The sequence below is a fragment of the Podarcis gaigeae genome, assembly GCF_964106915.1.
Source record: "Podarcis gaigeae genome assembly, chromosome: 7".
Lineage (NCBI taxonomy): Eukaryota > Metazoa > Chordata > Lepidosauria > Squamata > Lacertidae > Podarcis > Podarcis gaigeae.
Window position 1 is genome coordinate 61450390 of NC_139683.1, and position 20902 is coordinate 61471291.

At 42.5% G+C, this 20902-nt stretch overlaps 2 protein-coding genes across 9 annotated transcripts in view; one reads left to right on the plus strand and one right to left on the minus strand.

Annotated features, from left to right (window-relative positions):
- Positions 1-246: 246 nt before the first annotated feature.
- The window catches only part of LOC310848373 (tRNA selenocysteine 1-associated protein 1), a gene marked incomplete at its 5' end in the record, with an annotated part of 107661 nt that continues 87005 nt past the window's right edge, over positions 247-20902 (minus strand). The window contains 8 exons of one of the 8 annotated variants that reach the window (XM_083747403.1): positions 247-630; positions 2599-2641; positions 3471-3867; positions 4385-4504; positions 5439-5615; positions 7714-7838; positions 7931-9008; positions 10036-10204. In XM_083747403.1, the coding sequence (XP_083603529.1) occupies positions 494-630; positions 2599-2641; positions 3471-3867; positions 4385-4504; positions 5439-5615; positions 7714-7838; positions 7931-7960 (1029 nt within the window). In that variant the 3' untranslated portion in view covers positions 247-493. Of the gene's footprint in view, positions 631-2598; positions 2642-3470; positions 3868-4384; positions 4505-5438; positions 5616-7713; positions 7839-7930; positions 9009-10035; positions 10205-20902 lie in introns of those variants that run through there. The other 7 variants (XM_083747407.1, XM_083747410.1, XM_083747408.1 and 4 more) reach the window with 7 other exon arrangements.
- PAK1IP1 (PAK1 interacting protein 1) lies at positions 11952-20757 on the plus strand. Its single transcript, XM_083747394.1, has 10 exons — positions 11952-12089; positions 13200-13362; positions 13938-14058; positions 15811-15885; positions 16094-16146; positions 17589-17734; positions 17819-17916; positions 18233-18332; positions 19625-19751; positions 20346-20757. Exons 1-10 carry the CDS (start codon positions 12027-12029, stop codon positions 20498-20500), a joined length of 1101 nt encoding a protein of 366 aa, XP_083603520.1. The 5' UTR covers positions 11952-12026; the 3' UTR covers positions 20501-20757.

The window sequence follows — 20902 nt, forward strand, 5'->3', positions numbered from 1 at the left end:
GTATGGGACTACACTGCCCTTTGTTCTTACTCAACAAATAATGCATTTCCTTACATCATTAGGAAAGATTATGCAAACTACACAACAGCAACAAAATAAATCAAAGACCTGAGGTCTATCTAGTTCAGCACTGTCACCAGTCTTGACCAGCCAGGTAAAGGGACCACAACCACAGAAGCCCCAACCCTACATTTTGGAAACTAGATCACATACTTAGTAAGGTAATGACAGGTTCCAACTGACATGTTTGCAGAAACAAAGTTTTATTATTTACATAAGCAAGTCTATCTTTAGACTAACTCTTTACATTTCCAGAATATTTACATGATTTCAAGATACCGAGTGATGAACAAAATGACAAAGGCCATCAAAGCATAGCAAAACAAAATCCAACACCGTGCTTAAAAACTTAGGATCCAAAGTAATGTTGAAGAAATGTCAGTTTAGCACCTTGGTCATAATAGTCATGCTATGGTGTTAACATAAGACACTTTTAGAAAGCAGTAGGGATCTCAGAGGTGACCGTATCTAGAGGTTGCCAATGACAGCTCATAAGTGTGTCAAAGAGTTCTTCACTTCTCACCATAAATTCTCTGTTCATTCTGTGAACGTCTATGTTGAGCTGTGGATCTGTTTAAGCAAACAAAACATCAGTGAGCAAGGAATCAAGTAAAACAGCTACTATACACCGGGGGGGGGGCTTTGGAAAACAGTGTTCTCTGTCCATTTTTTACAGAACAGCTTAAAGTACAAAATGCATTCTTATCAAAAGCTCCATAAAATGTTTTTAAAGAGTTTGATTTTCAGATTCTCTAGTTATTAATGACTTTTGTGTAATTTGTGTTATGTTATCTCATAAAAGGGATAAGCAGGGTTTTCTTGACACTGAACAAAATTCAGAGGTCATCTTTAAAATAGCAGTGGGCTTCCACATGTACACCAGAATACTTTTAAACAAAGTTATATAAAGAATGCAACATTTGCATATTATGTTGTATCCTGCAGTAGCTACATTGCTGGAGAAAAATTCTACACTGCATGCAATCTTATTTGTATGATGCTCATATTCAGTAAATTTCCAACAAAGCTTGGCTGCAGTGCTATACAAACTTACCTGGAGCAAGCTCTGTTAAACTTATTTCAAAGGATGTTAAACTTATTTCAAAGGATGAATGCAAAGGATTGTGCTTATCACGCTGGAGTGGGGAATCTGTTTCCATCTGAGGGCTGCATTCCCTCAAGGATAACCTCCCTGGGACTAAATAGTGCTAGCGTGGCAAAAGGCAAACAATGGCGATGGAGCAACAAATATGACACTACAGTACACTACTTTCCAGCTATGCAAAAGCCAGAGGTTCCCATGCTCATCACACATCTCTCCATCCTGTGTCCAGATAAGCAAGAGACATCACCACAGTTCAAGGACACATTGCAATCAGGCAAAAAATACTCAAGGACAGTACACAGCCCGGGAAATTCCCAAGGCCAGGGGCCTAAAGCAGGGGTCAGCAAACTTTTTCATCAGGGGGCCGGTCCACTGTCCCTTGGACTTTGTGGGGGGCCGGACTGTATTTTGAAAAATATAAATATCCTGCAAGCCGGTCCCGCAGCTGCCTCCGGACCTAGAGGAGGAACATACTCTGCACGCGCTCAGGAGCGCGTCTCGGCAATGGCCGCTCACCGGCGTTGTTGACAAGCAGCAGCTGCTCCATCGGCCTGTCTCTGTGGAGCTCCCAGGCAGTGTGCACCATGCGTTGTGGCCCATCGTCCAAGGCCAGGTCAGTGGGCAGGCCACGCATGTGGAGCGCTGGGTAGGCGGCATGCAGCTCGCCCTCCAGCGCAGCTGCCGAGCGCGCCACCAGCAGCAGCGCCAAGCTGGGCACCAGGTGCAGGGCCAGCAGGCGTGCCAAGCTCCACCTGAAGCCTCATGACGTGCCCATCACAATGCCCATGGTGCAGCCCAGACCTTCCACCCGCTGGCCTCTCTGTCCATGGCCACACCGGGTTTACCTCTGTGCGCAGGCGGCAAGGCTTCGGACTGGCTGCAGGAACTTCCTGCAGCCAATCCGAAGCTGCGGCCATGTCGTCGCCCGCCCAGAAGCCATGCCAGCATTGCTGAAGTCAGTCCCCGCTCGGCAAGATGTCTGCAGTGCCTGAGGATTGATCGGGTGGGCGGCAGGGTCCGCGGGCTGGATTTACGAGCCTGGGGGGCCGCATCTGGCCCCTGAACCGTAGTTTGCCAACCCCTGGCCTAAAGGACTACTTTGATTCACGGGAGTTTCCCACCCCTGCTGTAAAACAACATTTCAGATATTTTCTTTGGAGAGCAGTACATTTGCAGAATGAAAAAAAGGGGGGGACAACATCCAATTGTTATTTCCACTTACGGTGAGACTTACCCTTCCTCCACACACCCCTGCATACCCCTGAAATCTGCTTGAGGGTTGAGGGACCCTCTGGAGCAGACTTGGGGTACAGGGGCTGCCGAGGGAGATAAGGAAGAAGAATTCCATTGCAACTGCTGACACAATGTTGGATCTTGCCTAACTAAGATGAGCATCAAAGTCCACTTGCATGTACTAACAATATCAAAATTACCTTCTGTTATTAGATCGTCATTCATAACCATAGCAGAGGTCTCCTGGGGGAGGAAAAACATGAATCATTTCTCTAAAGAAAAAACACCTATCTGCTATTTTTGAAAAAGGAAGCGTTAAAGCACAATTGCTATAAACATTGTAACCTGATCCTCAGCTTCTTCCTCCACCTCCCTTTTTACTTTAAAGTCACATAAAGTGAGTGATTTAATGCAACTGAGCTGAGCTATATTTTGAGTTTATTGCATTTCAGTATAATGGTGGACAAACTCCAAGGGTTTGTCTCGTCTGAATCTTACTCATGTTTAAATAAGGACAATCAGTTAAAGAAATGAATCAAACAGAAACATGATCCATGAATACAGTATAGCTATAATCCTATATGGCTTGGGACCAAGTCTCACTGAATTGGACAGTACTTCATAGTAAACCTCTATACGACTGGTTACAAAAGTTCTTAAAGCCTAGACCTAGTTCAGCCAGCGCTCTCACTGTGTGTGTTTTAAAACAGCACAAGTTTACAATTACAATCATACCTCGGGTTAAATATGCTTTGGGTTGAGAGTTTTCAGGTTGCATTCCATGGCGATCCAGAAGTTACTTCCGGGTTTCACCGCTCGTGCATGCGCAGACGCTCAAAATGACGTCATGTGCACGCGCAGAAGCGGCGAATTGCGACCCACACACGTGCAGACGTGGGTTGCGTTCTGCTCAGGATGCGAACGGGGCTTCGGAACGGATCCCGTTTGCATCCAGAGGTACCATTGTGTTGACAGATGTTTAAAAGCAGCCAACAGCCATATTTAAGGTATATAGCCATTATTTCTACCAATGACCTTGTAAAAAAGCATGTAAGTATGCTCAAGTGGATACCTGAAATACAGCTGGATTCATAGCTTGCTGTCCCATATTTCCACTCGGTTGCATCCTTTCGTAAGATGCATAGCTGTAGTTGTAGTCATTATATTCAGCATTATAATCTCCATATTCAGCATTATATTCTCCATATTCAGGGTAGTCACCGTAGCGGTCGGCAAAACGGGAACCAAAGCGCTCAGCATAACGTTCAGGAAAACGGTCCCCAAATTGTTCAGGGTAACGTTCAGGAAAACGGTCCCCAAAACGGTTACCTCGTTCAAAACGGTCAGGACGTTCATAGCGATCAAAGCGTTCATTTCTCTCATAATTATACTGGCGGTAGTAGTTTTGATAGTCTTGATAATAATCATTATAACTATAGGGCTGGTACCGCTGAAATTCTGCTTTCAATCTAAAACACAAGGCAAAAAAAAAAAAAAAAAAGAGTACAAGTTATCTAAAACATGAAATAAAACCAATCATGCCATGGAAAGTCTAGCAAAAACCACATTCCCTAGAAAAAGTTAACCTGAATACAGGGTCGAATCATAGTGCTAGGTCTCTCCTTCCATTTGTTCAAGGATTTTTCCTAGCGCAATGGAACATTCCCCCCCTCCTAATTCCCCATGCCCCCAATTTGTACTGGGGTTCCTCCAACTTACAGGAACAGATTTGGGGAAGGTGCATGCCGTACACAGAGGGATAAAAGGGGGGGAACGTCCTATTGTGCAAGCGGAAACCCTGAAAATACTTCAAGAAGAAGAATCATGGCCTGGCTGTTTATGTTGTAATAATTATGCTGATTATTAGAAAGAAAAGCACGAAGATGTTGACAATTATGCAAAAACAAAACAAAAATAGCCCTAGGCTCCAGAGTAGTCATATACAAATGATGTGTTTGTAAGAGATTAGTAAATTTCATGAGTTACCTTTTAGAAATGCCTAAAGTCAATCGGATTCGTTTTCCACCTAGACCAGGCGCATTCTGACAATCTTGCAATGCTCTCATCATATCACCTTCTTCAGAAAATCGGACAAAGCCATAACCCCTGAATAGTTTTAATACACATTTTAGTACATGTTCTAACACTCACAAAGAAACAGAAAACATTCTATTAATATTCAATTCAGCAATTTAGTGCTGCAACTCATCAAGTTTACCATTTCTTTCCCTGGGTGTTCTCACCACACTTCTGGGATATCCCCCCAGGAACCTCTTTCAGAATGATTTGTTAGGGTGTTAGGGTTTGACGAAATAAATCAGAATACTATTTATTTCAAATTTTATCAAACCCTAACACCAGCATAAACTGAAATTACTTCGCCTCTAATTATCATGTTTTTTCATAGGTTCTCCGTGCTTACTAAGTTAAATATTATCTAAGTAAGTCACTGGTCATGAAATGACACCCAAAAAAATTGGTTACTGCATCATTGGTGGACTCCTAGATTTCCAATGGTCAGTCAAATAAATTCCATTCCAAAAAACGTTAGCTGCAGAATACTTCTCTTTGTCACCTGTAAACTGGAGACATCTTACCATTCTCCTTACACTTGATTTTCATTAATGTTATCTTCCTTTCCTTATTAAATGCAACATGTGCACTTAAGATATGCAACTTCATAAATAGTTCAAGAATAGTTCAAAAAACAACTCTCGTTTGTTACATGATCATATAGAGCTATGACGTATTAAATCTGGATCATATCAGGTTTCTCAAACTACAGCAGACCTCTCTATGTAAGTGTAAGCACTCACTAAGAACTGCAGCTCTGAATTTCCCTCCCGAACATGCTACTTTTCCATTGAGATACCAGGTTCACACTATGAGAAGACTGAACACCATTTGTCTATCTTCTCTCTTCTTATTGGAGAATCCACATTTGTTTCTTGATGTGCAGAGCTCACTACAAAAAGCTTTTGAGCGCCTCAGTTGTACACTGTTTGTTACCACCAATGCTTTTTGTTCTGTAATAAGTTACCTGGAATATCCCAGCAGATCTGTGGCCACTTTGCAGTCTACAGAAGATGGATACCTTTTGAAAAAGTAGTCATAGAGCAAGAAATCATCCACCTCGGGAGTTAACTCTCCTACAAATATTGCAAATTCTGGCCTTGTAAATTCTGGCCTAACAAATTCTTGCCTTGGAAATTCTGGCCTGTAAGAAATGTAAAGAAAAAATACAATTAGTAGTCTTGCAGTAAAAGCCTCAGGGCCCTGTATCCACTAGGTTACTTTCCAGAGTGTATGCCACTCAAATACCTACCTAGGATTGATCCAGCCAATACTTGTTTGTCCTTGTCCATGGTGCATTCACGGGCACCATGCACAGAAGCAATTATCTTGATCATGTCTGAGCAACAATCCTCAAACCACTTTTTGAAACTCTGCTTCAGACCAAACTGTCCGAGGGGCTGCTCCCCCAACACAAACCACCTTTCCAAACCACCCAAGTGAAAAATATTTACTATACTATTAAATCCATGAAAGAGGTCAATTACCTCCTCCAAAATAAAGTTAAGCAGTGAAGTACTTTTAAGCAGCTTGTGGGTTTTTATTAGCCTTCTCTGCTTTTGGATTCAAGATAGCAGTTCTTAAAGCTTAGTCCAAAGCAACCCTGCTAGCGTCCATGAGCGAAGAGTCAATATTTTGGGTGGAATTCACTCTAGCACCAAAGAGAATGCTCTGTCAGCACAAGCATTTATATGTGTTTTGTTGGGCAAGCTACACTATCCTCCTGCCATGTGCTGTTCTGGGGGTTCCCCAGACCCTCCAGAGAGGATTTAGGGAAGGCATGGGGGAGCAGCCATGTTGAACTAATGGGAGTCCTTGCACTGGCTTCCACTACCAGAAGGGGCAATTAAATCCAGCCGTTTATTTTTTTCACTGTTACCTCACTGCCATCAAGAGATATCAAGCTTACAAAATAATGTGATTCAACTTATATGGCCAAGCAGAGGCACATATTCAACTGATGCAGAAAAGAACTAAAATTAAGCAAGTTTTTCTGCAGCTCGAACTAGTTATTAATTTTATCTATTTTGTTATTACTGTTGCCTTCTCCCATAGCTGTGGCTTGAATCATTTGGAGCACTAGCTGGGTAATATGTAAAGAGGGCTGATATCTAGGAAATCTTGCATAAACAGCAAAAGTTGGACCTATGATTCTGCTTCTTCTAGCTCTAGAACTCTAATCCTAAACTCTACATTTATATTCCCACTTTAGAGTGGTTAAACTGAAGCAAGAAATACGGAGAATGAACATGACGGAAATATCATTAACATTAGCAAGCATGGATGAGATTAAGCAAACAACACCCCAAAATGCTGTAATATTCAGCATGAGTTGCTTTGAGCAAGTGGGGCATATTCTAAAAAAAAATTGTGCAGCCCTTTTTCCAGCAACATTGATCAGAGAATGCCAATACACTTTAAATATATCGTACCTACATATATTAGTCAAAAGCTAAGTATGAAAGAATCTTCAAGTAGCTTTATAGATAGTTATCCTGACAAACGGACACCAGTTGCAAGTATTTAACTAACTGTGGACAATATTATCATAATATAGTTTGGCTCTAATTACAGACCAGATTCTCTCTTGTTCTATGACCTCATTAAAAATAAAACTGAATTTGTGGAAATGAATGGGGCTTGTCAATATCCCACGGTGAAGTGGGCTTCAAATTTATATCCAAAGTGTAATGCTATTAATACTTTGTAGTGCCAAGGTACGTTTACTGCCTTTCTAGCCATTGAGATGGCTGTTGTGATTTTATTCAACATGTGCCCTCCAAGATGAATACAGTACATGGTAAAACCTTAAGCATCAAAAGGTAAACATGGTACAAAAGATAAAGCAGATCTCAAATGACACTGAGAAATAATCAGAAAACCTTTTGAGAAGCAGGGAACAAACCAACAGGGTACAATACTTGTGTATATTCTGGATGTCTACCATCAGCCGTATCAGCTTTCATGCTGAACACAAAATTCTCCCGATAGTCTTGGAACCGTCGCCTGAAGCCTTTTAACTTGTTTCACTTTAATTACAAGTTCATATCCACTGGGCCTTTGAAAGCTACTAAATAAACACCTCCATTAAAACTGGCTTATTTCTTTATTTAACTTTACAAAATACTTTTTTTCAGAACAGCCTAATGAGGTTTTTTTTGTTAATTTCGTGCTATTTGATTTAAATACTATTATATGGACAAGAGCCGGCTTTTTTCTTGTCAGTTTCAAGGTTTCTTCACCTGCTTGGAATACTAGTAAAATCTGGTCTTCCTGCTCTTGCTTTACTCTTTTTCTTCCGTTTTTTGTGGGGGGATCTCCACCACAGAGGCAGGCTTTCTTTTTTGGCCTTTCCCACTGTATCCTGCTAGAATGAAAAACAGTTATACAGTATTTCATCTCAATTAAATGCCTCCCTCCCTCTCCCGATCACCACCTTGGTGATTTCCCCATATTCACCTTTCCCTTGACAGAAGCCTGGGGTCCCATCTCTCCCTCCGCCTCCCATGAGGGAAAGCAGCCTCTGGGGAAAATGCCTGGCAAAAATAACAGAGCCAAAGGATTGTATGAAAAGCCATATTCCCCTGACTTGGTCAAGCTGGCTATAGGAGTAACTGCTTTTCACGCCAACATTTTGACTCCCCTCGGTTTCCTTAATTTAAAAAAAAAAGTTAACCATTAGAGGCTGACCAAGCATGAAATTTAAGACTTGTTTTTATAACAGGACCCTGCTTTAGATCTCTCCAAGACTTGCCCAGAGATGCTACAGCAGAAAGAGGTCCAGTGTATGAGATGCAGGGCCAGGTCACCAATTATTATTTTTAACCTAAAAGGGGTCTTGGGCTCTTCTCTGAGATATTGATCAACACTGCCAGGTATTGGCCACTATCTCAGGGCAACTGTCTGGGGTAGACTGAATCTAAAGCGCAGCCAAAGGAGCTTACGTCAAGTTTTTACACTAGCAACATGCAAGTGAAAAGAATTGCCACATCCAAAAAAAGAAACCAGCAGAGGCAGTTATATGGGAAGGAAAAGGGAAGGAGGCGGCAGTCGACCAGATAACAAAGGCAATATCCCTCACCATCCCGATAAAGATTAAACATTTTCATTTAAGGTTTACTTACATGGATGGTATCATTTCACTTCTAGCGCACCAGTTCAGGCATCCTAAATAGTGTGTGTTATAGGAAAGTCCCACCACAAGATCTCACTGTGCAACAGTGCAGAAAGCAAATCTCCTTGTTCTGCCCCCAAGCTGCTTCAGTTGACGTGATTAAGGATTCCACAGCAGGGGAGAACAATCTGTCAGAAATTCATCTGAGGAAAGCATAGGGCTAAAACCCACCACCACCGCCACTCCTCCCCCAGAAATCCTTGCTTAAGTTTGACATTTGCCAATGGCTCTGACCATGGCTAATGTCTTCCCCTAAGGAGCTATGAATGCGGTGTCATTCTCATAAAATGGTCTTACCTGGCTAGCCATTGTTAAAAATTATCTTCAGAAGAAAAATACGCTGCGGCTGCTCTTTTTGGTGCTCTGTTTTTTATAAAAAAAGAAAAGAAACGTGTAAGTTTTAAATGAAAAATAATCTGCCTTTAATTGCAGGACTGCTGCAAATGTAACCTAATGACCACTTAGATTTTGTGAAATTCCTTCCTTGAGGAATATAACAGTGACCAAGAAGAATAGTAGTTACAGGTGAAATTCAAATCCAAGTCCATCAACCTTCTGGAACAGATTTTCCAGACACGCGAACAGGGAGGAGGAGCGGACGAAGTCACACTGGAAAGTGGAAGCTAATTTTTGCTGGCAGGTGGACACTGTTAGAGTATCACCCAATTTGTTTAGATTTTGTACATCTTGGCCTTGACATTGAAAAACAATTTGATGGAAGAGTATACTTTTTTTGAAATGAGTAGTTTACCACAACACTTAAGGTTTATTAATTTTATGAAATTAATAATTTCTCTACCAACTTTCAACGCTATAGTGTATTTAAGGAAACTCATAATAAAACTACAATTAATAAAATACAAAATCATGAATGAGGCCTAGTTTGACTTTTCCTGGTGAGGACACAGCTGGTATACTAGTTAGAGAAAACCCACCAAACCCACGAATGTCTAACAGAAGTACCAGATTAAGAAGCATCCCTAAGATGCAAACTTGTTGCTTCAAGATGAATGCAACTCTACATGGGTATAGTCTCCTCCCAACCTGAAAATTAAAGAAAAATACATGCCCCTTTTTTTAGGGTATGCTGTGCACTTTATCTTTAAGCAATATAGTTATAAATTATCCCTTTATGTGCAGTGTCTACATTAAGAGAAAATTAGTTTGGAAGTACTATATTCTATGTCAAACTGTAACGGTAACTTTGTTCCCAAGGTACAAGAGCACATAAAATCTGTAGATTAGCAATGCAAAATGTAATGTAAAATATGCATTCAGGAAGCTAATATATTGCTCTACTTACAAGATTGCTGACAGACATAACATATTTAAAGACATGCAAATAACATGTTCTACAACTAGTTCTTCAAGCTGAATAATTTCAACTTACCAGTCAGTGTCTACTACACAAACTGCCAAATAAAAATAACTCTGGATGCAGAAGATGGAGAGTACCAAAGTAAGGTGTCATCCAATGTATTTCGGGTTCCAAGTATCTTATGAATTCACAATTATTTTTGGTACTTTCTTCCTCCACGATTGCTAAACCTATGTTTTCACTACAATACAAGGAAAGAAAGAATTAGAGACACATGATAACTGTTTCATAGCAAGAGGACTTATTTTGACCGAAGGGAGAACTGGGAGCCTTTTTGCTGTTTTGTACTGATATTACAAATCTTTGGTGAGAGTATACTAAACTGGATAAGTCTCAATGAAATCATCAAAACTTGTTTCCGTGACACTTTTCCAAACACAAAGCACACCACATAATTCTTACACTCAAGGATCATGCTCATAGCATGTATTTACATAAATTTTTAGAAGAATACATTCCCTAGGTAAGTGAGAAACCCCAAGTGTTGCATCCCATTATATCTGCACATGAGTGAGATGAATTTCTGTTAATGCAACAGAAGTTCACTTTCCTCTCATAAGAAAATAAAAACCCTGTTGGATCAGGCCAAATGATCACTTAGTTCAGCATTCTGTCCTTACAGAGAACAGTCAGGTGTTCATGGGAAGCCTGAAAGCAGGACCTGAGCACAACAATTTGCAGAACTGCCACTGACAGTAGAAAAAGAACAAAGCTAATTTGGTTCCTTGCTATTGATAGCCTTATCCCTCCATGAATTGTCTAATCCTCTTTTAAAGGCATCCAGGTTGGTGGCCATCTCAATAGGCTGCAGGAACTTAGTTCCATGGTTTAATTTCAGAGCAAGATTTAAGGGGACACATGGAGGAAGGTGAAAAACACTCATAAAGAGTTTAACAGATTTTGATTGCACCCTAGTAGTTTGGGCAAAATATAAAACAGAAAATAATTTCTGAAAAAGATACTTTCAAATCTGAAAAATCCAAAATAAAGTAGTTCCCGCATTTTCTGTAACAGATGTTCAAGCGGGGGGGGGGGGTGGGAGGCGGCAAAAAGTTGTGTTTCCCAATAGAAATATGCCTGTGTAATACAGTACTGTGATTTAAAAATAAATAAATCAAAAAACCACCTTAACAGGCTGAAAATTTGATTTCGCCTAGAACTGTATGTTTAGCAAAATATATCTGACTATCTAGAAGGCGTCTCTGTCTCCCTTGAGGAGGGGTGCTTTACATTTCAATTCTAGACCCGCCTGTTGCGGGTTTTTAAGTCCCATTAATCCAACGCGGCTCACTTTCCCCTAGCGACGCTTAACGGTGCAACCGGGCTACGTCTAAAACGAAAGCCTTGGGCTGAGCCTTTGCAGAAAGCCCGATCCTCCGGTCCTCCAAGGTTCAGGTGTCAGTCGCAAGCGGCACAGCCGAGACTAAGCGCGCCCAGGAGGATTGCGCAGCCTTGCGAGGGGGCAACCCGACAGCGGGCGGGCGGGCGGGAGAAGCGAGTCTCCCGCACGCGCCGAGGCCTCCCTCACAGGGGCGGGGCTGGAGAAACTCCACGAGAAGAGCCAGGGGAGCCTGAAAACCACCCCCAGAAGCGCCGGAGGGAGGCCGTTAAGGAATGAGAAGCACCTGTTCGCCACCCGCCAGCGCCACCCGCGCTCCCTCAGCCCCTCCGATACTAACGTCTCCGGCCTTCCTGAGAGCCGCCATAACGAGGAGTTCGGATGTCGCAACGCTCCCTTCCGCCGCCGCCCCGCCTTCTTCCTTCTCCTCCCGACGACTTCCGCCCAAGGCTGCCCCGGTGACCGCCTGTTTGTTTTACTTCCGGCCGCTCTTCCCGCCCCCCCATACGAGGAAGTCGTACGGGAAGCGCCAGTCAGTGAGGGCCGCAGCGCACGCGGGTGGCACAGTCTTCCGGTTCCTGATCAGGCGGGAGAAATAGACAACTCCACGCCGCACAGCTAGTAAGGACCCCCGCGTCTTTAGGCGCCGCCGAAAGGCTGAGAAATGGAGCTGCTAGGGGGCTGCTACGAACAGGTGCTCTTCGGGTTCGCAATACAGCCGGGTGAGGTAAGAACTGTATTTAAAAAAAACAAAACCCAAACGAAAGCGGGGGGCGGGGTTGGAAAGAGCAAAAAGTGGCGCGCTGTGCACTTACAGCGCGAGGGCCGCATGCGCGACGCACGCCACGCGAGATGCGACGCGCACGAGGGTCACGGGGGAGCTTGGCTGGCTCGCCTCGTCTTGCTCAAAGGCTTCCTTCCCAGAAGCCTTCGCGGCATTAGCCACGCGCAGCTCCCTCCCTTGTGGGTTCGAATGTTGCCGAGAGGTGGTGGCGAGGAAAGGGCGTCTTCCTCCCGCCCATGGGAGGAACCACGAGGATCATCTAGTCCAACCCCCTTGCAATGCGGGAATACTTTTGCCCGACGTGGGATTCGAACCCACGACCCTGAGCTTAACAGCTTCGTGCTCTACCAGCTGAGCTATCAAATCCTCCAACATTTAGGGACGTCCTATTCTGGTGGTGTTGTTCTTTATACCCCGCCCATCTGACTGGGCTGCCCCAGCCATTCTGGGTGGCTTCCAACTTCTATAGGAACAAAATAAAATACTAAATATTTAAATACTTACCTCTACAGCCTTCAGATGCCTCCGGGGTCTTGATAACTCCATACCATCCAACATTTCTCCAATGAAAACAGAGACGTCCTGAGGAAAAGCAGGACATCCAGGATCAAATCAGAATCCGGGATGATTTCTGTAAATCCAGGACTCTCCCTTCAAAAATAGGGACACTTGGAGGGTCAGTTATTCCCCACTTTCCTCCAACTAAATGAGATCAAGGCGGCATCCCCATTTATCCTCACATCAAGTCTGTGAGGTAGAGATTATGACAAATTTCGATTGCAACAAATTTTGCAGACATTTCCTTGATTGAACATGGAATGTTTTGTGTGCTCTGTGCACATTCTGGTCTTGATCCCAACACAGTTCATCCTAGCTAAGTCCCTTTTAGAACTATGACAGTTCGTCACTCCTATAATTCCATTGCTTTCATGGAACTTGTTGATGAATAGGATTAGCTGCATCAGGCCCTCTGAAGATTAGTTCCCTTTTTCTGTTTTAAAAATTGGGATATCATTAGCAATTAACAATTGTTCTTTTATGTTTCATCTTCAGAACTGGTCAGCTCTTCCTGATTTCACCCACCATGCTCACACTGCTTCACTGTCCGCAGTAGCTGTGAATGACAGATATGTAGTCACTGGCAGCAAGGATGAAACCATACAAATCTACGACATGAAAAAGAAAGTAGAACATGGGGCACTGATGCAACACGATGGTAAGGGGCTTATCATTCTTGTATTAGTTGCAGGGATTGGGAGTGAGATATGTATTAGTGGCAGTTGGTTCTGAGCATGACTTAAGTACAGAAATATATGAAGAAGCTTACAAATATTTGCCCTGATCCAGAGGCTACTTGCATGAAAGGTTGCAAGCATAAAGGCTTCCTGATTCACTTCTGTAGTATTAATAAAAAGGGAAGCCAGCTCCAGCAGGTGCCCCATGTGCATGTTGAAGTGCCTGTGGGATTCTGGATCAAGGGCACAGCCTTTAATCCAGCACATGGTAAAATGCACATGCCAACATTATTTGAAGGGTTTGTTTCCAATTCAAAGCAGCATACACAAAAATAATTTTCATGGATTTCAGTGGACTCAAATTCAAAGTGGTACTGAGAACTGCAGGGCTCCTATACACCAAATGATAGCCATAAGCTTCCAAACATAGTTTAGCATGTGCAGTTTTGCAGGGCATATCTAAATCTGCTACGCTTCAAAATTATCGTTTTGAAATGTAGAAGACATGTTTTAGTTCAAGATACATTAAATGTAACTGATTTGCATGGGTTTTCAGGCACTGTAACCTGCTTGGAATTCTATGGAAGTTCACATCTATTGAGTGGAGCTGAGGACGGTTTAATATGCATTTGGAACACAAAAAGATGGGAGTGCTTAAAGTCCATTAAGGCACACAAGTAAGTATTGTTTTCTTCTTCTTCTAAAAAAAGTGTATGGCTTAATTTCAGAGTTGCATGAGAAGCTTTCTTATGCTCTCTTCCCTTGCAACCATTCCAAAACAACTCTTCCAGAGAATCCAAAATGGCATGGTACAGAAGGCTATGGTGGGTGGTGGAAATTGGATAGGAACACCTTGCAGAAACTACATCCCATGCTGTTCTGGAGGGTTTCTTGAAGCTGTTTACAAGCCTATATATTTATCACTTGTGTGCGGTAAGCAGAGAATGCAGCATAAAACAGTTGTAAAATATCATTATGAAACAATTGTTATCAGAAAAATAGTATCAGAATCAAGCAACAACCAAGATAGCCTAAGTTGGTTACTGCCCCCAAACTCACCTAAACAACTAAGAAAACGCAGTTGGGGCAGGCTTTTCAATTAGGGAGTTCAAGTACTCCACTGAAGTGTAACAACTGAGGATGCTCCAGGGGTAGTCAACCTTTTTATACCTATGACCCACTAATGCATCTTTCTTGATGGGAAGATTTCCTTACTGCCCACCAGTGCCCGATGGAAGGAGGATTCAGTTTGTTCTTTAGAACCCCCTACCACCCACCTAGAGTCCTGAAACGCCCACTAGTGGGCGATAGGGACCAGGTTGACAGTCCCTGCTCTAGTCTGAACTGTCATTGATACTATTTCCCAAGGTTGTAGAATCTAGATACATCAGAGTTGGGAGCTTCTTCTTGTTTTTTAAGCTGTTTATATCTCACTCTTAATCAAAAAGATCTCAGGGTGGATAACAGTCAAACTAAAAATAATAATATCAATATATAATACACACACCCCAAGAATATATATAAAAACACAATATATCCACCATCTCTCAGCTGATAGTTAGCATTAGTTTTCAGAAGCCTGTGAAATCATGCCATGTTTTAAGCCAGTACTTGAATAACAGTGAAATTGCCAACTGGATTGCAGGGGGCAGGGGGTTCAAAAGCCAGGGTGCCACTACAGAAAAGATCTCCCCGCACGTCACCCCCACAAATATACCATATTTTTCGTCCTATAGGGCGCACCGGCCCATAGGACGCACCTCGTTTTTTGGGGGGGGGAAATGAATAAAAAAAAATTATTTCCCTCTCCCAGCTGCGGCTGCCGTCCCAAGCCTTGCGCACACCTGCCCGAAGCACAGGGCACCCTCCAGTGAGCTTTGCATGCTTAGGGCGGCAGGCTGCTGCCCCAAGCCTCACACGCCCAGCGGGACCTGCCACCGGGCGCACTAAGCTTGCGGACACTCGCCCGAAGCACGGGGAGGCCTCCGGTGAGCTTCGCATGCTTAGGGCGGCAGGCTGCCGCCCCAAGCCTCGCACACTCGTGGGACCTCCCACCGGGCGCGCAAGGCTTGTGGACACTCGCCGGGGCTGCAGGCTGCTGCCCGCAAGCCTTGTGAGCTCGCGGGAACTCCCGCTGGGCTTGCAAGGCTTGCGGATAGCTTCCTGAAGCCTGGAGAGCGAGAGGGGTCGGTGCACACCGATGCCTCTCGCTCTCCAGGCTTCAGCGAAACCTGCATTCGCCCATAGGACGCACACACATTTCCCCTTCATTTTTATAGGGGAAAAAGTGTGTCCTATGGGGCGAAAAATACGGTAGTTCCTAATGGCAGGATGCAAAAGACGGCCTTAATTCATGGGCAGCATTTAATTATTATTGCTAGTGAGTTGGCGGGAGTAATGAATCTTGACTTTCATTTCCTTTTTATCAGGGGACATGTGACATCTTTTTCTATTCATCCTTCTGGGAAGTTAGCTTTGTCAGTAGGAACAGACAAGACGTTAAGGTGAGTTGGAAGGTTGCAACTTCAGAAACATTCGTTTTAGTTTTATTTAAAACTTTAGATTCTTCTTTTCTGTAAACTCAAAGCAATTAACAAGTGATACAAATTCAAAAAGAAATCCCAGAGGAGGAAAAAACATTAAATTATTCATTTTTTAAAACTAGTTAATTCTTCCCTCCAAAATATGTTTATTAAGCATCTTGTTTTTCAGAACATGGAACCTTGTAGAAGGAAGATCTGCATTCATAAAAAATATAAAACAAAGTGAGTATATCCCCTTTGCATTTGTCGTATTCTGTAATTATAGAAATGTTCGTGCATTGCCAAATACCATGTGTGTCTCATTTTTTAGTTCAGAGTCCACAGTTATTGTGTCCTTGGATTTGTGATACAGCCCTGAAAACTCTGAGAATCTCTATTTATTACACAAATGTTTCAATGTCCCCATTGCCTCATAACCTCCATTGCCTCAAGATCACATTGAACGCTATTATAAGTCACCAGCCTTCTCACGGGCAATTGTTCCTGGCAGAAACATCATTCCCATCCTGAGTCTTATCTCTTTCTCCTCTGAGCCCTTCAAAGCCCCTATCAATCTATGTTAATGGCTCTCAAGTTCTTAGTCTCCTATATTCTGGAGTTATCTGTTGAGTGCCTCCAAGCAGTCTTTCTTGCTTCAGGCCTCTTTCTCTTCAGCATAGCTAGGATTTGGTTTTTCTGTTAGGAGTGCTTCTGATGTCTTTGCACTGGTGGCATCTATGAAGGCAAAATAGTTAAACCATGCTCCCCAGCACACCACCTAAATCTCCAGAAGGTCTTAGGATCCTTCAGACAGCATGGGAGATGAAATGGGGTCCTGCAGGAAATCATCTCCTTGACAGAAGCCTCTGCTGGATGAGAGCCTTCCTTGAACACAAGGAACACCACTGGCTACATGTTTTCCAAAGCAGAATCATTAAGGAAACTTTGGTTTATAGATAACTAATATATTTGCCTTTTTTATATCTTTATAGCCAACATTCTTTTAAAAGACGTAAAAACAAGGCAAAAATTTTACATAGTGGGGTATATGTAATGTTTCGTACTGTGAATAAGTATTTGTAGAGCATCACATTTGAAAAGAATCTTTGTCTAAGAGAGATGTTCTAGCAATATTCAGAAGGGAACTAGGAGGGGGGTCAGTAGCTTAACAATGTCCAAGATGTTTCATTTCTCTATTTGGCTTAGATTGCTGATAACATTCAGTATTGGGACTCAGCTACAGTGGTACCTTGGTTTACAACTATAATCCATTCCGGAGGTCTGGATGTAAACCGAAACAGGTTGTAACCCAAGGCGCACTTTCACCAATGGGGCCTCCAAAAAATGGGTTGTAATCCAAAAAAAGGGACCCACACTTCTGGGTTTGACATGGTTGTAATCCAAAATGGTTGCAGACCAAGGTACCACTGTTTACAGCTGCAAATAAAACATTTTAAATGTGTTTTAAGTGCAGTATACAATGTGACACTTTATGGCGATGGTGAGCCTTATGGAAAATTATTTGTATTTTTAAAAATACTTTAAAAAACATTTTCTGAATGTTTTCTATATGTGTGTAGATTCCATCTTAGATTTCCTTATTTTGTTTGCAGTAAAGTGATTATTTGGTGTCTATTTGAAATTAATATTTTATAAAATCTGTATCATTTTTCCTCTTAACGTAGATGCGCATCTTGTTAAATGGTCACCCAGTGGTGAGGTATACGTGGTAGTTATAGCTAACAAAGTGGATATATACAACCTTGAAACTGCTTCTATTTCTGGCACCATTGTTGCAGAAAAGAGAATATCTTCAGTAAAGTTTCTTACAGTAAGTAGTAATGCAGTGTTAAAGTAAGTAAAGCATTTTAAATAAATTAAATCTGATTTATGTTTTCTTCACCTTTTCTTTCAGGATTCCATACTTGCTATTGCAGGAGATGAAGAATTTGTACGGTTATTTAATTGTGAATCTCAAAAGTGCCTTTGTGAATTTAAAGCTCATGAAAAAAGGTATTTTATTTCTGAAGCATAATAGAAAGGATATTATGCATGCTTTGGCTCAACTTTTAGGAGTATATAATAGTCAGTTTTTAATTTTTTCTCTTTGGATTCTTGTTTTGTATTTTCATTATGAATGTGCCATAGTTTAGCACTTCATTTTTTTTTACTGATTTTAACATGGAAGAATGCATGTGTTTAAACCAGTAGCACTTTAAGTGGTTAAATAGGGCTGAATTGTGTCCTATCTCCAGTTTTCTTAGTGCTTGCTGCTGTTTAATTTTTACCGATTTTATTGGGATATTTCACACCAACTATTGATCCATAGAGTAAAAGAGATCTACACTTTTGAAATGGAAGGCTTACATATTCTGGTGACTGCATCCAGCGATGGATACCTTAAGATGTGGAGTCTTGATCTTGAGAAGGTTTGTATATTACAAAGCTAAGTGCACCATTCATGGTTGAATCCTAAATTCCAAGAATTGCAGTCCTAATGTACCGTATTTTTTGCCCTATAGGACGCACTGCCCCATAGGACGCACCTAGTTGTTTTTTTTGGGGGGGGGGAATAAAGAAAAAAAATTATTTCCCCCCAGGCACGGGGCTGGCACGGGGGAAGCCCAAGCTTCCCCCGACCCCAGCCCCCAAAACAGCCTGCTATCCGCAAGCCTAGGGAGCTGCGCCGGTCTCCCCAGGCTTGCGGAGAGCTGCGCGAAGCCCAGGAGTTCTTTTTAGCGCGCCCCAGGCTTCGGAGTGCAGGCAGCTCTGCGTGCCCTTCGGGAGTGCAGGCAACTCTGTGCAACCCTCCGGAGCCCGGCGTGAAGCCGCGCCGGGCTCCCGAAGGTTGCGCAGAGCTGCGCGCTGCCCGGGAGTACAGGCAGCTGTGCGCAACCCTCCGGAGCCCGGCGTGAAGCCACGCCAGGCTCCCGAAGGTTGCGCAGAGCTGCTTGCCGCCCAGGAGTGAGGCAGCACTGCGCCGGGCTCCCAAAGCTGCGCCGGGCTCCCAAAGGTTGCAGAGAGTTGCGAGCCACCCGGGAGTGCAGGCAGCTCTGCGCAACCCTCCGGAGCCCGGCGCGACGCCTGTATTCGCCCCATAGGATGCACACAATGAAGGGGAAAATTGCGTCCTATAGGGCAAAAAATACGGTATTTCATTGGCGCTTAATAGCCACAATCTCAGCTAGCCGTGACGTCAGTGGGAAGTGTACTTCTGAGTAAACACAGCTAGGATTACGTTACAGGTGTGCCTATGGCAGCCAAGTGAAAAGAGAAGACACAGCTTTTACACCTTTAAGAGTTCTGTAGAAGATGGCATTTCAGCAGGTAAGCTACATCTTCTGAAATTCCGTCATCAATACAAATATTAATGGTGTAAGCTCTTCTCTTTTTTTATCTGGCCATCCAAGTTGTGACCATCCTATCTTGGTTTGTTTGAAGAGTCATTTTGCTGTTAGTTTCACAGGGTGCGGATTCAACCTATGGGAACGTATGGAAGATTCCTTATAATTAGTCAGCCCATTGGTCCATCTTGCTTAATAGGGTCTAATGTGCACTGCTTGGCAGCAGCTCTCCCAAAATTCCAGACAGGATTCACTCCCAGTCCTACCTAGAGATGCCAGGAATTAAGACTTAACCACTTGGAGTTTTCTCCGTTGCTGCTACAGAACAACATAGTTTCTGGGATTTACATTAACCATTTCTTTTCCCCTCCCTTCAGATTAATAATTCCCCGTCATTGCTGTGTGAAGTCAATACTAAGGCCAGGCTTACCTGTTTAGCAGTTTGGCACAAAAGAAGTTCAGAAACCAAGAAGATCCCCAATGAAGCCACAACATCCTCTCAAGGTATCATAAAGCTTTCCTGGACGTCTGTTAAGTTTTCAGCTATAGGTAATACAGCAATGACTTGTTTAAAAAAGGGTTGATCTATATTAACCAGATCCTACCATAAAGTATGTTTACAATGTTTTGGGGACAAGTGATTTTGGCTCTCATCAAACCAGTTCTCTCTGCAGAGTTGAAAAATGCACAAGTCCAATGATAGTTTGATTCAAGTTATTATTTAGACAAGGGTGGTCATGGAGGTTGCTGTTCATACATTCAACAAAAAAACAACTGGTTATTTTGTAAAATGTAGAGTTGACTCCAGTTTGTCCCTCCATTCATCTTTGCCCCAGAGATGCTTCTGTAAGTAGTTAGTGTTTGGGGCTGTTTTCTCTTTTCCTCTGCAGTTCTAGAGAAGTAGGGGAACCTTTGGAATGGATGTGGGTAGCTGCAGGAGAAATTTGTGAAAATATTCTCTCTCTGCCTTCCATTCATGGAAGCCTCCCCTGGAAGAAGGAGCCTTCCATGTGTAGAGGGACACACTTGAATACTTTCCAGTGTATTTAAAGCATTACATCTTTAAATTTAACAACAGATAACTTCATTTTGTTTCAGCGCATGAAGAGGAGCAACCATTGATAAAGAAAAAGAAAATTGGTTGGGCTGAGTGTGATAAGTCATCAGAGGGTGATGGCCAAGATACCCTCAAGAAAGGAAAATCGGCTGGTGTACAGCAAAAGAAGAAAAAGATAATGCAGAAATTAAAGTGAATATGTCACTACCATTTGCAATTCTAATCCTATAATAAATTGCCACCAACCACTGTACACTTCATTTCCAGCACAATTTTTTATTTAATTGCAATATTATGGCTATGCATTCATGGCAATTTGATCTGTTAATATTTATAGAAAGGAACCATTTTTATTTAAGCTGTGAGCATTTCCAGATTCTATGACCAAATGTTTTTACAGAGGAGGAAACATTTTATGTTGTTAAATAAATATTTTATATAAAGCACCTGAAACGTTCTATTGTAGTGGTTGAATTTGTAAGTTTTGGAAGAACAAGTACAGAAATCTTCATAGTATGAAAATAGTTTTAAATTATTACTATAGGGTGATATGCTTGGATTCAACATGCCACGTTAGTTATGATGAAGTTATTTTGTG

Excerpts from the sequence above, each read along its gene's own strand:
- PAK1IP1 (XM_083747394.1), top strand. The coding sequence starts at position 12,027 with ATGGAGCTGCTAGGGGGCTGCTACGAACAGGTGCTCTTCGGGTTCGCA. Across the intron at positions 14,059-15,810 it reads AAGTCCATTAAGGCACACAA|GGGACATGTGACATCTTTTT; the intron begins GTAAGTATTGTT and ends CCTTTTTATCAG. Across the intron at positions 18,333-19,624 it reads GGAGTCTTGATCTTGAGAAG|ATTAATAATTCCCCGTCATT; the intron begins GTTTGTATATTA and ends CCCTCCCTTCAG.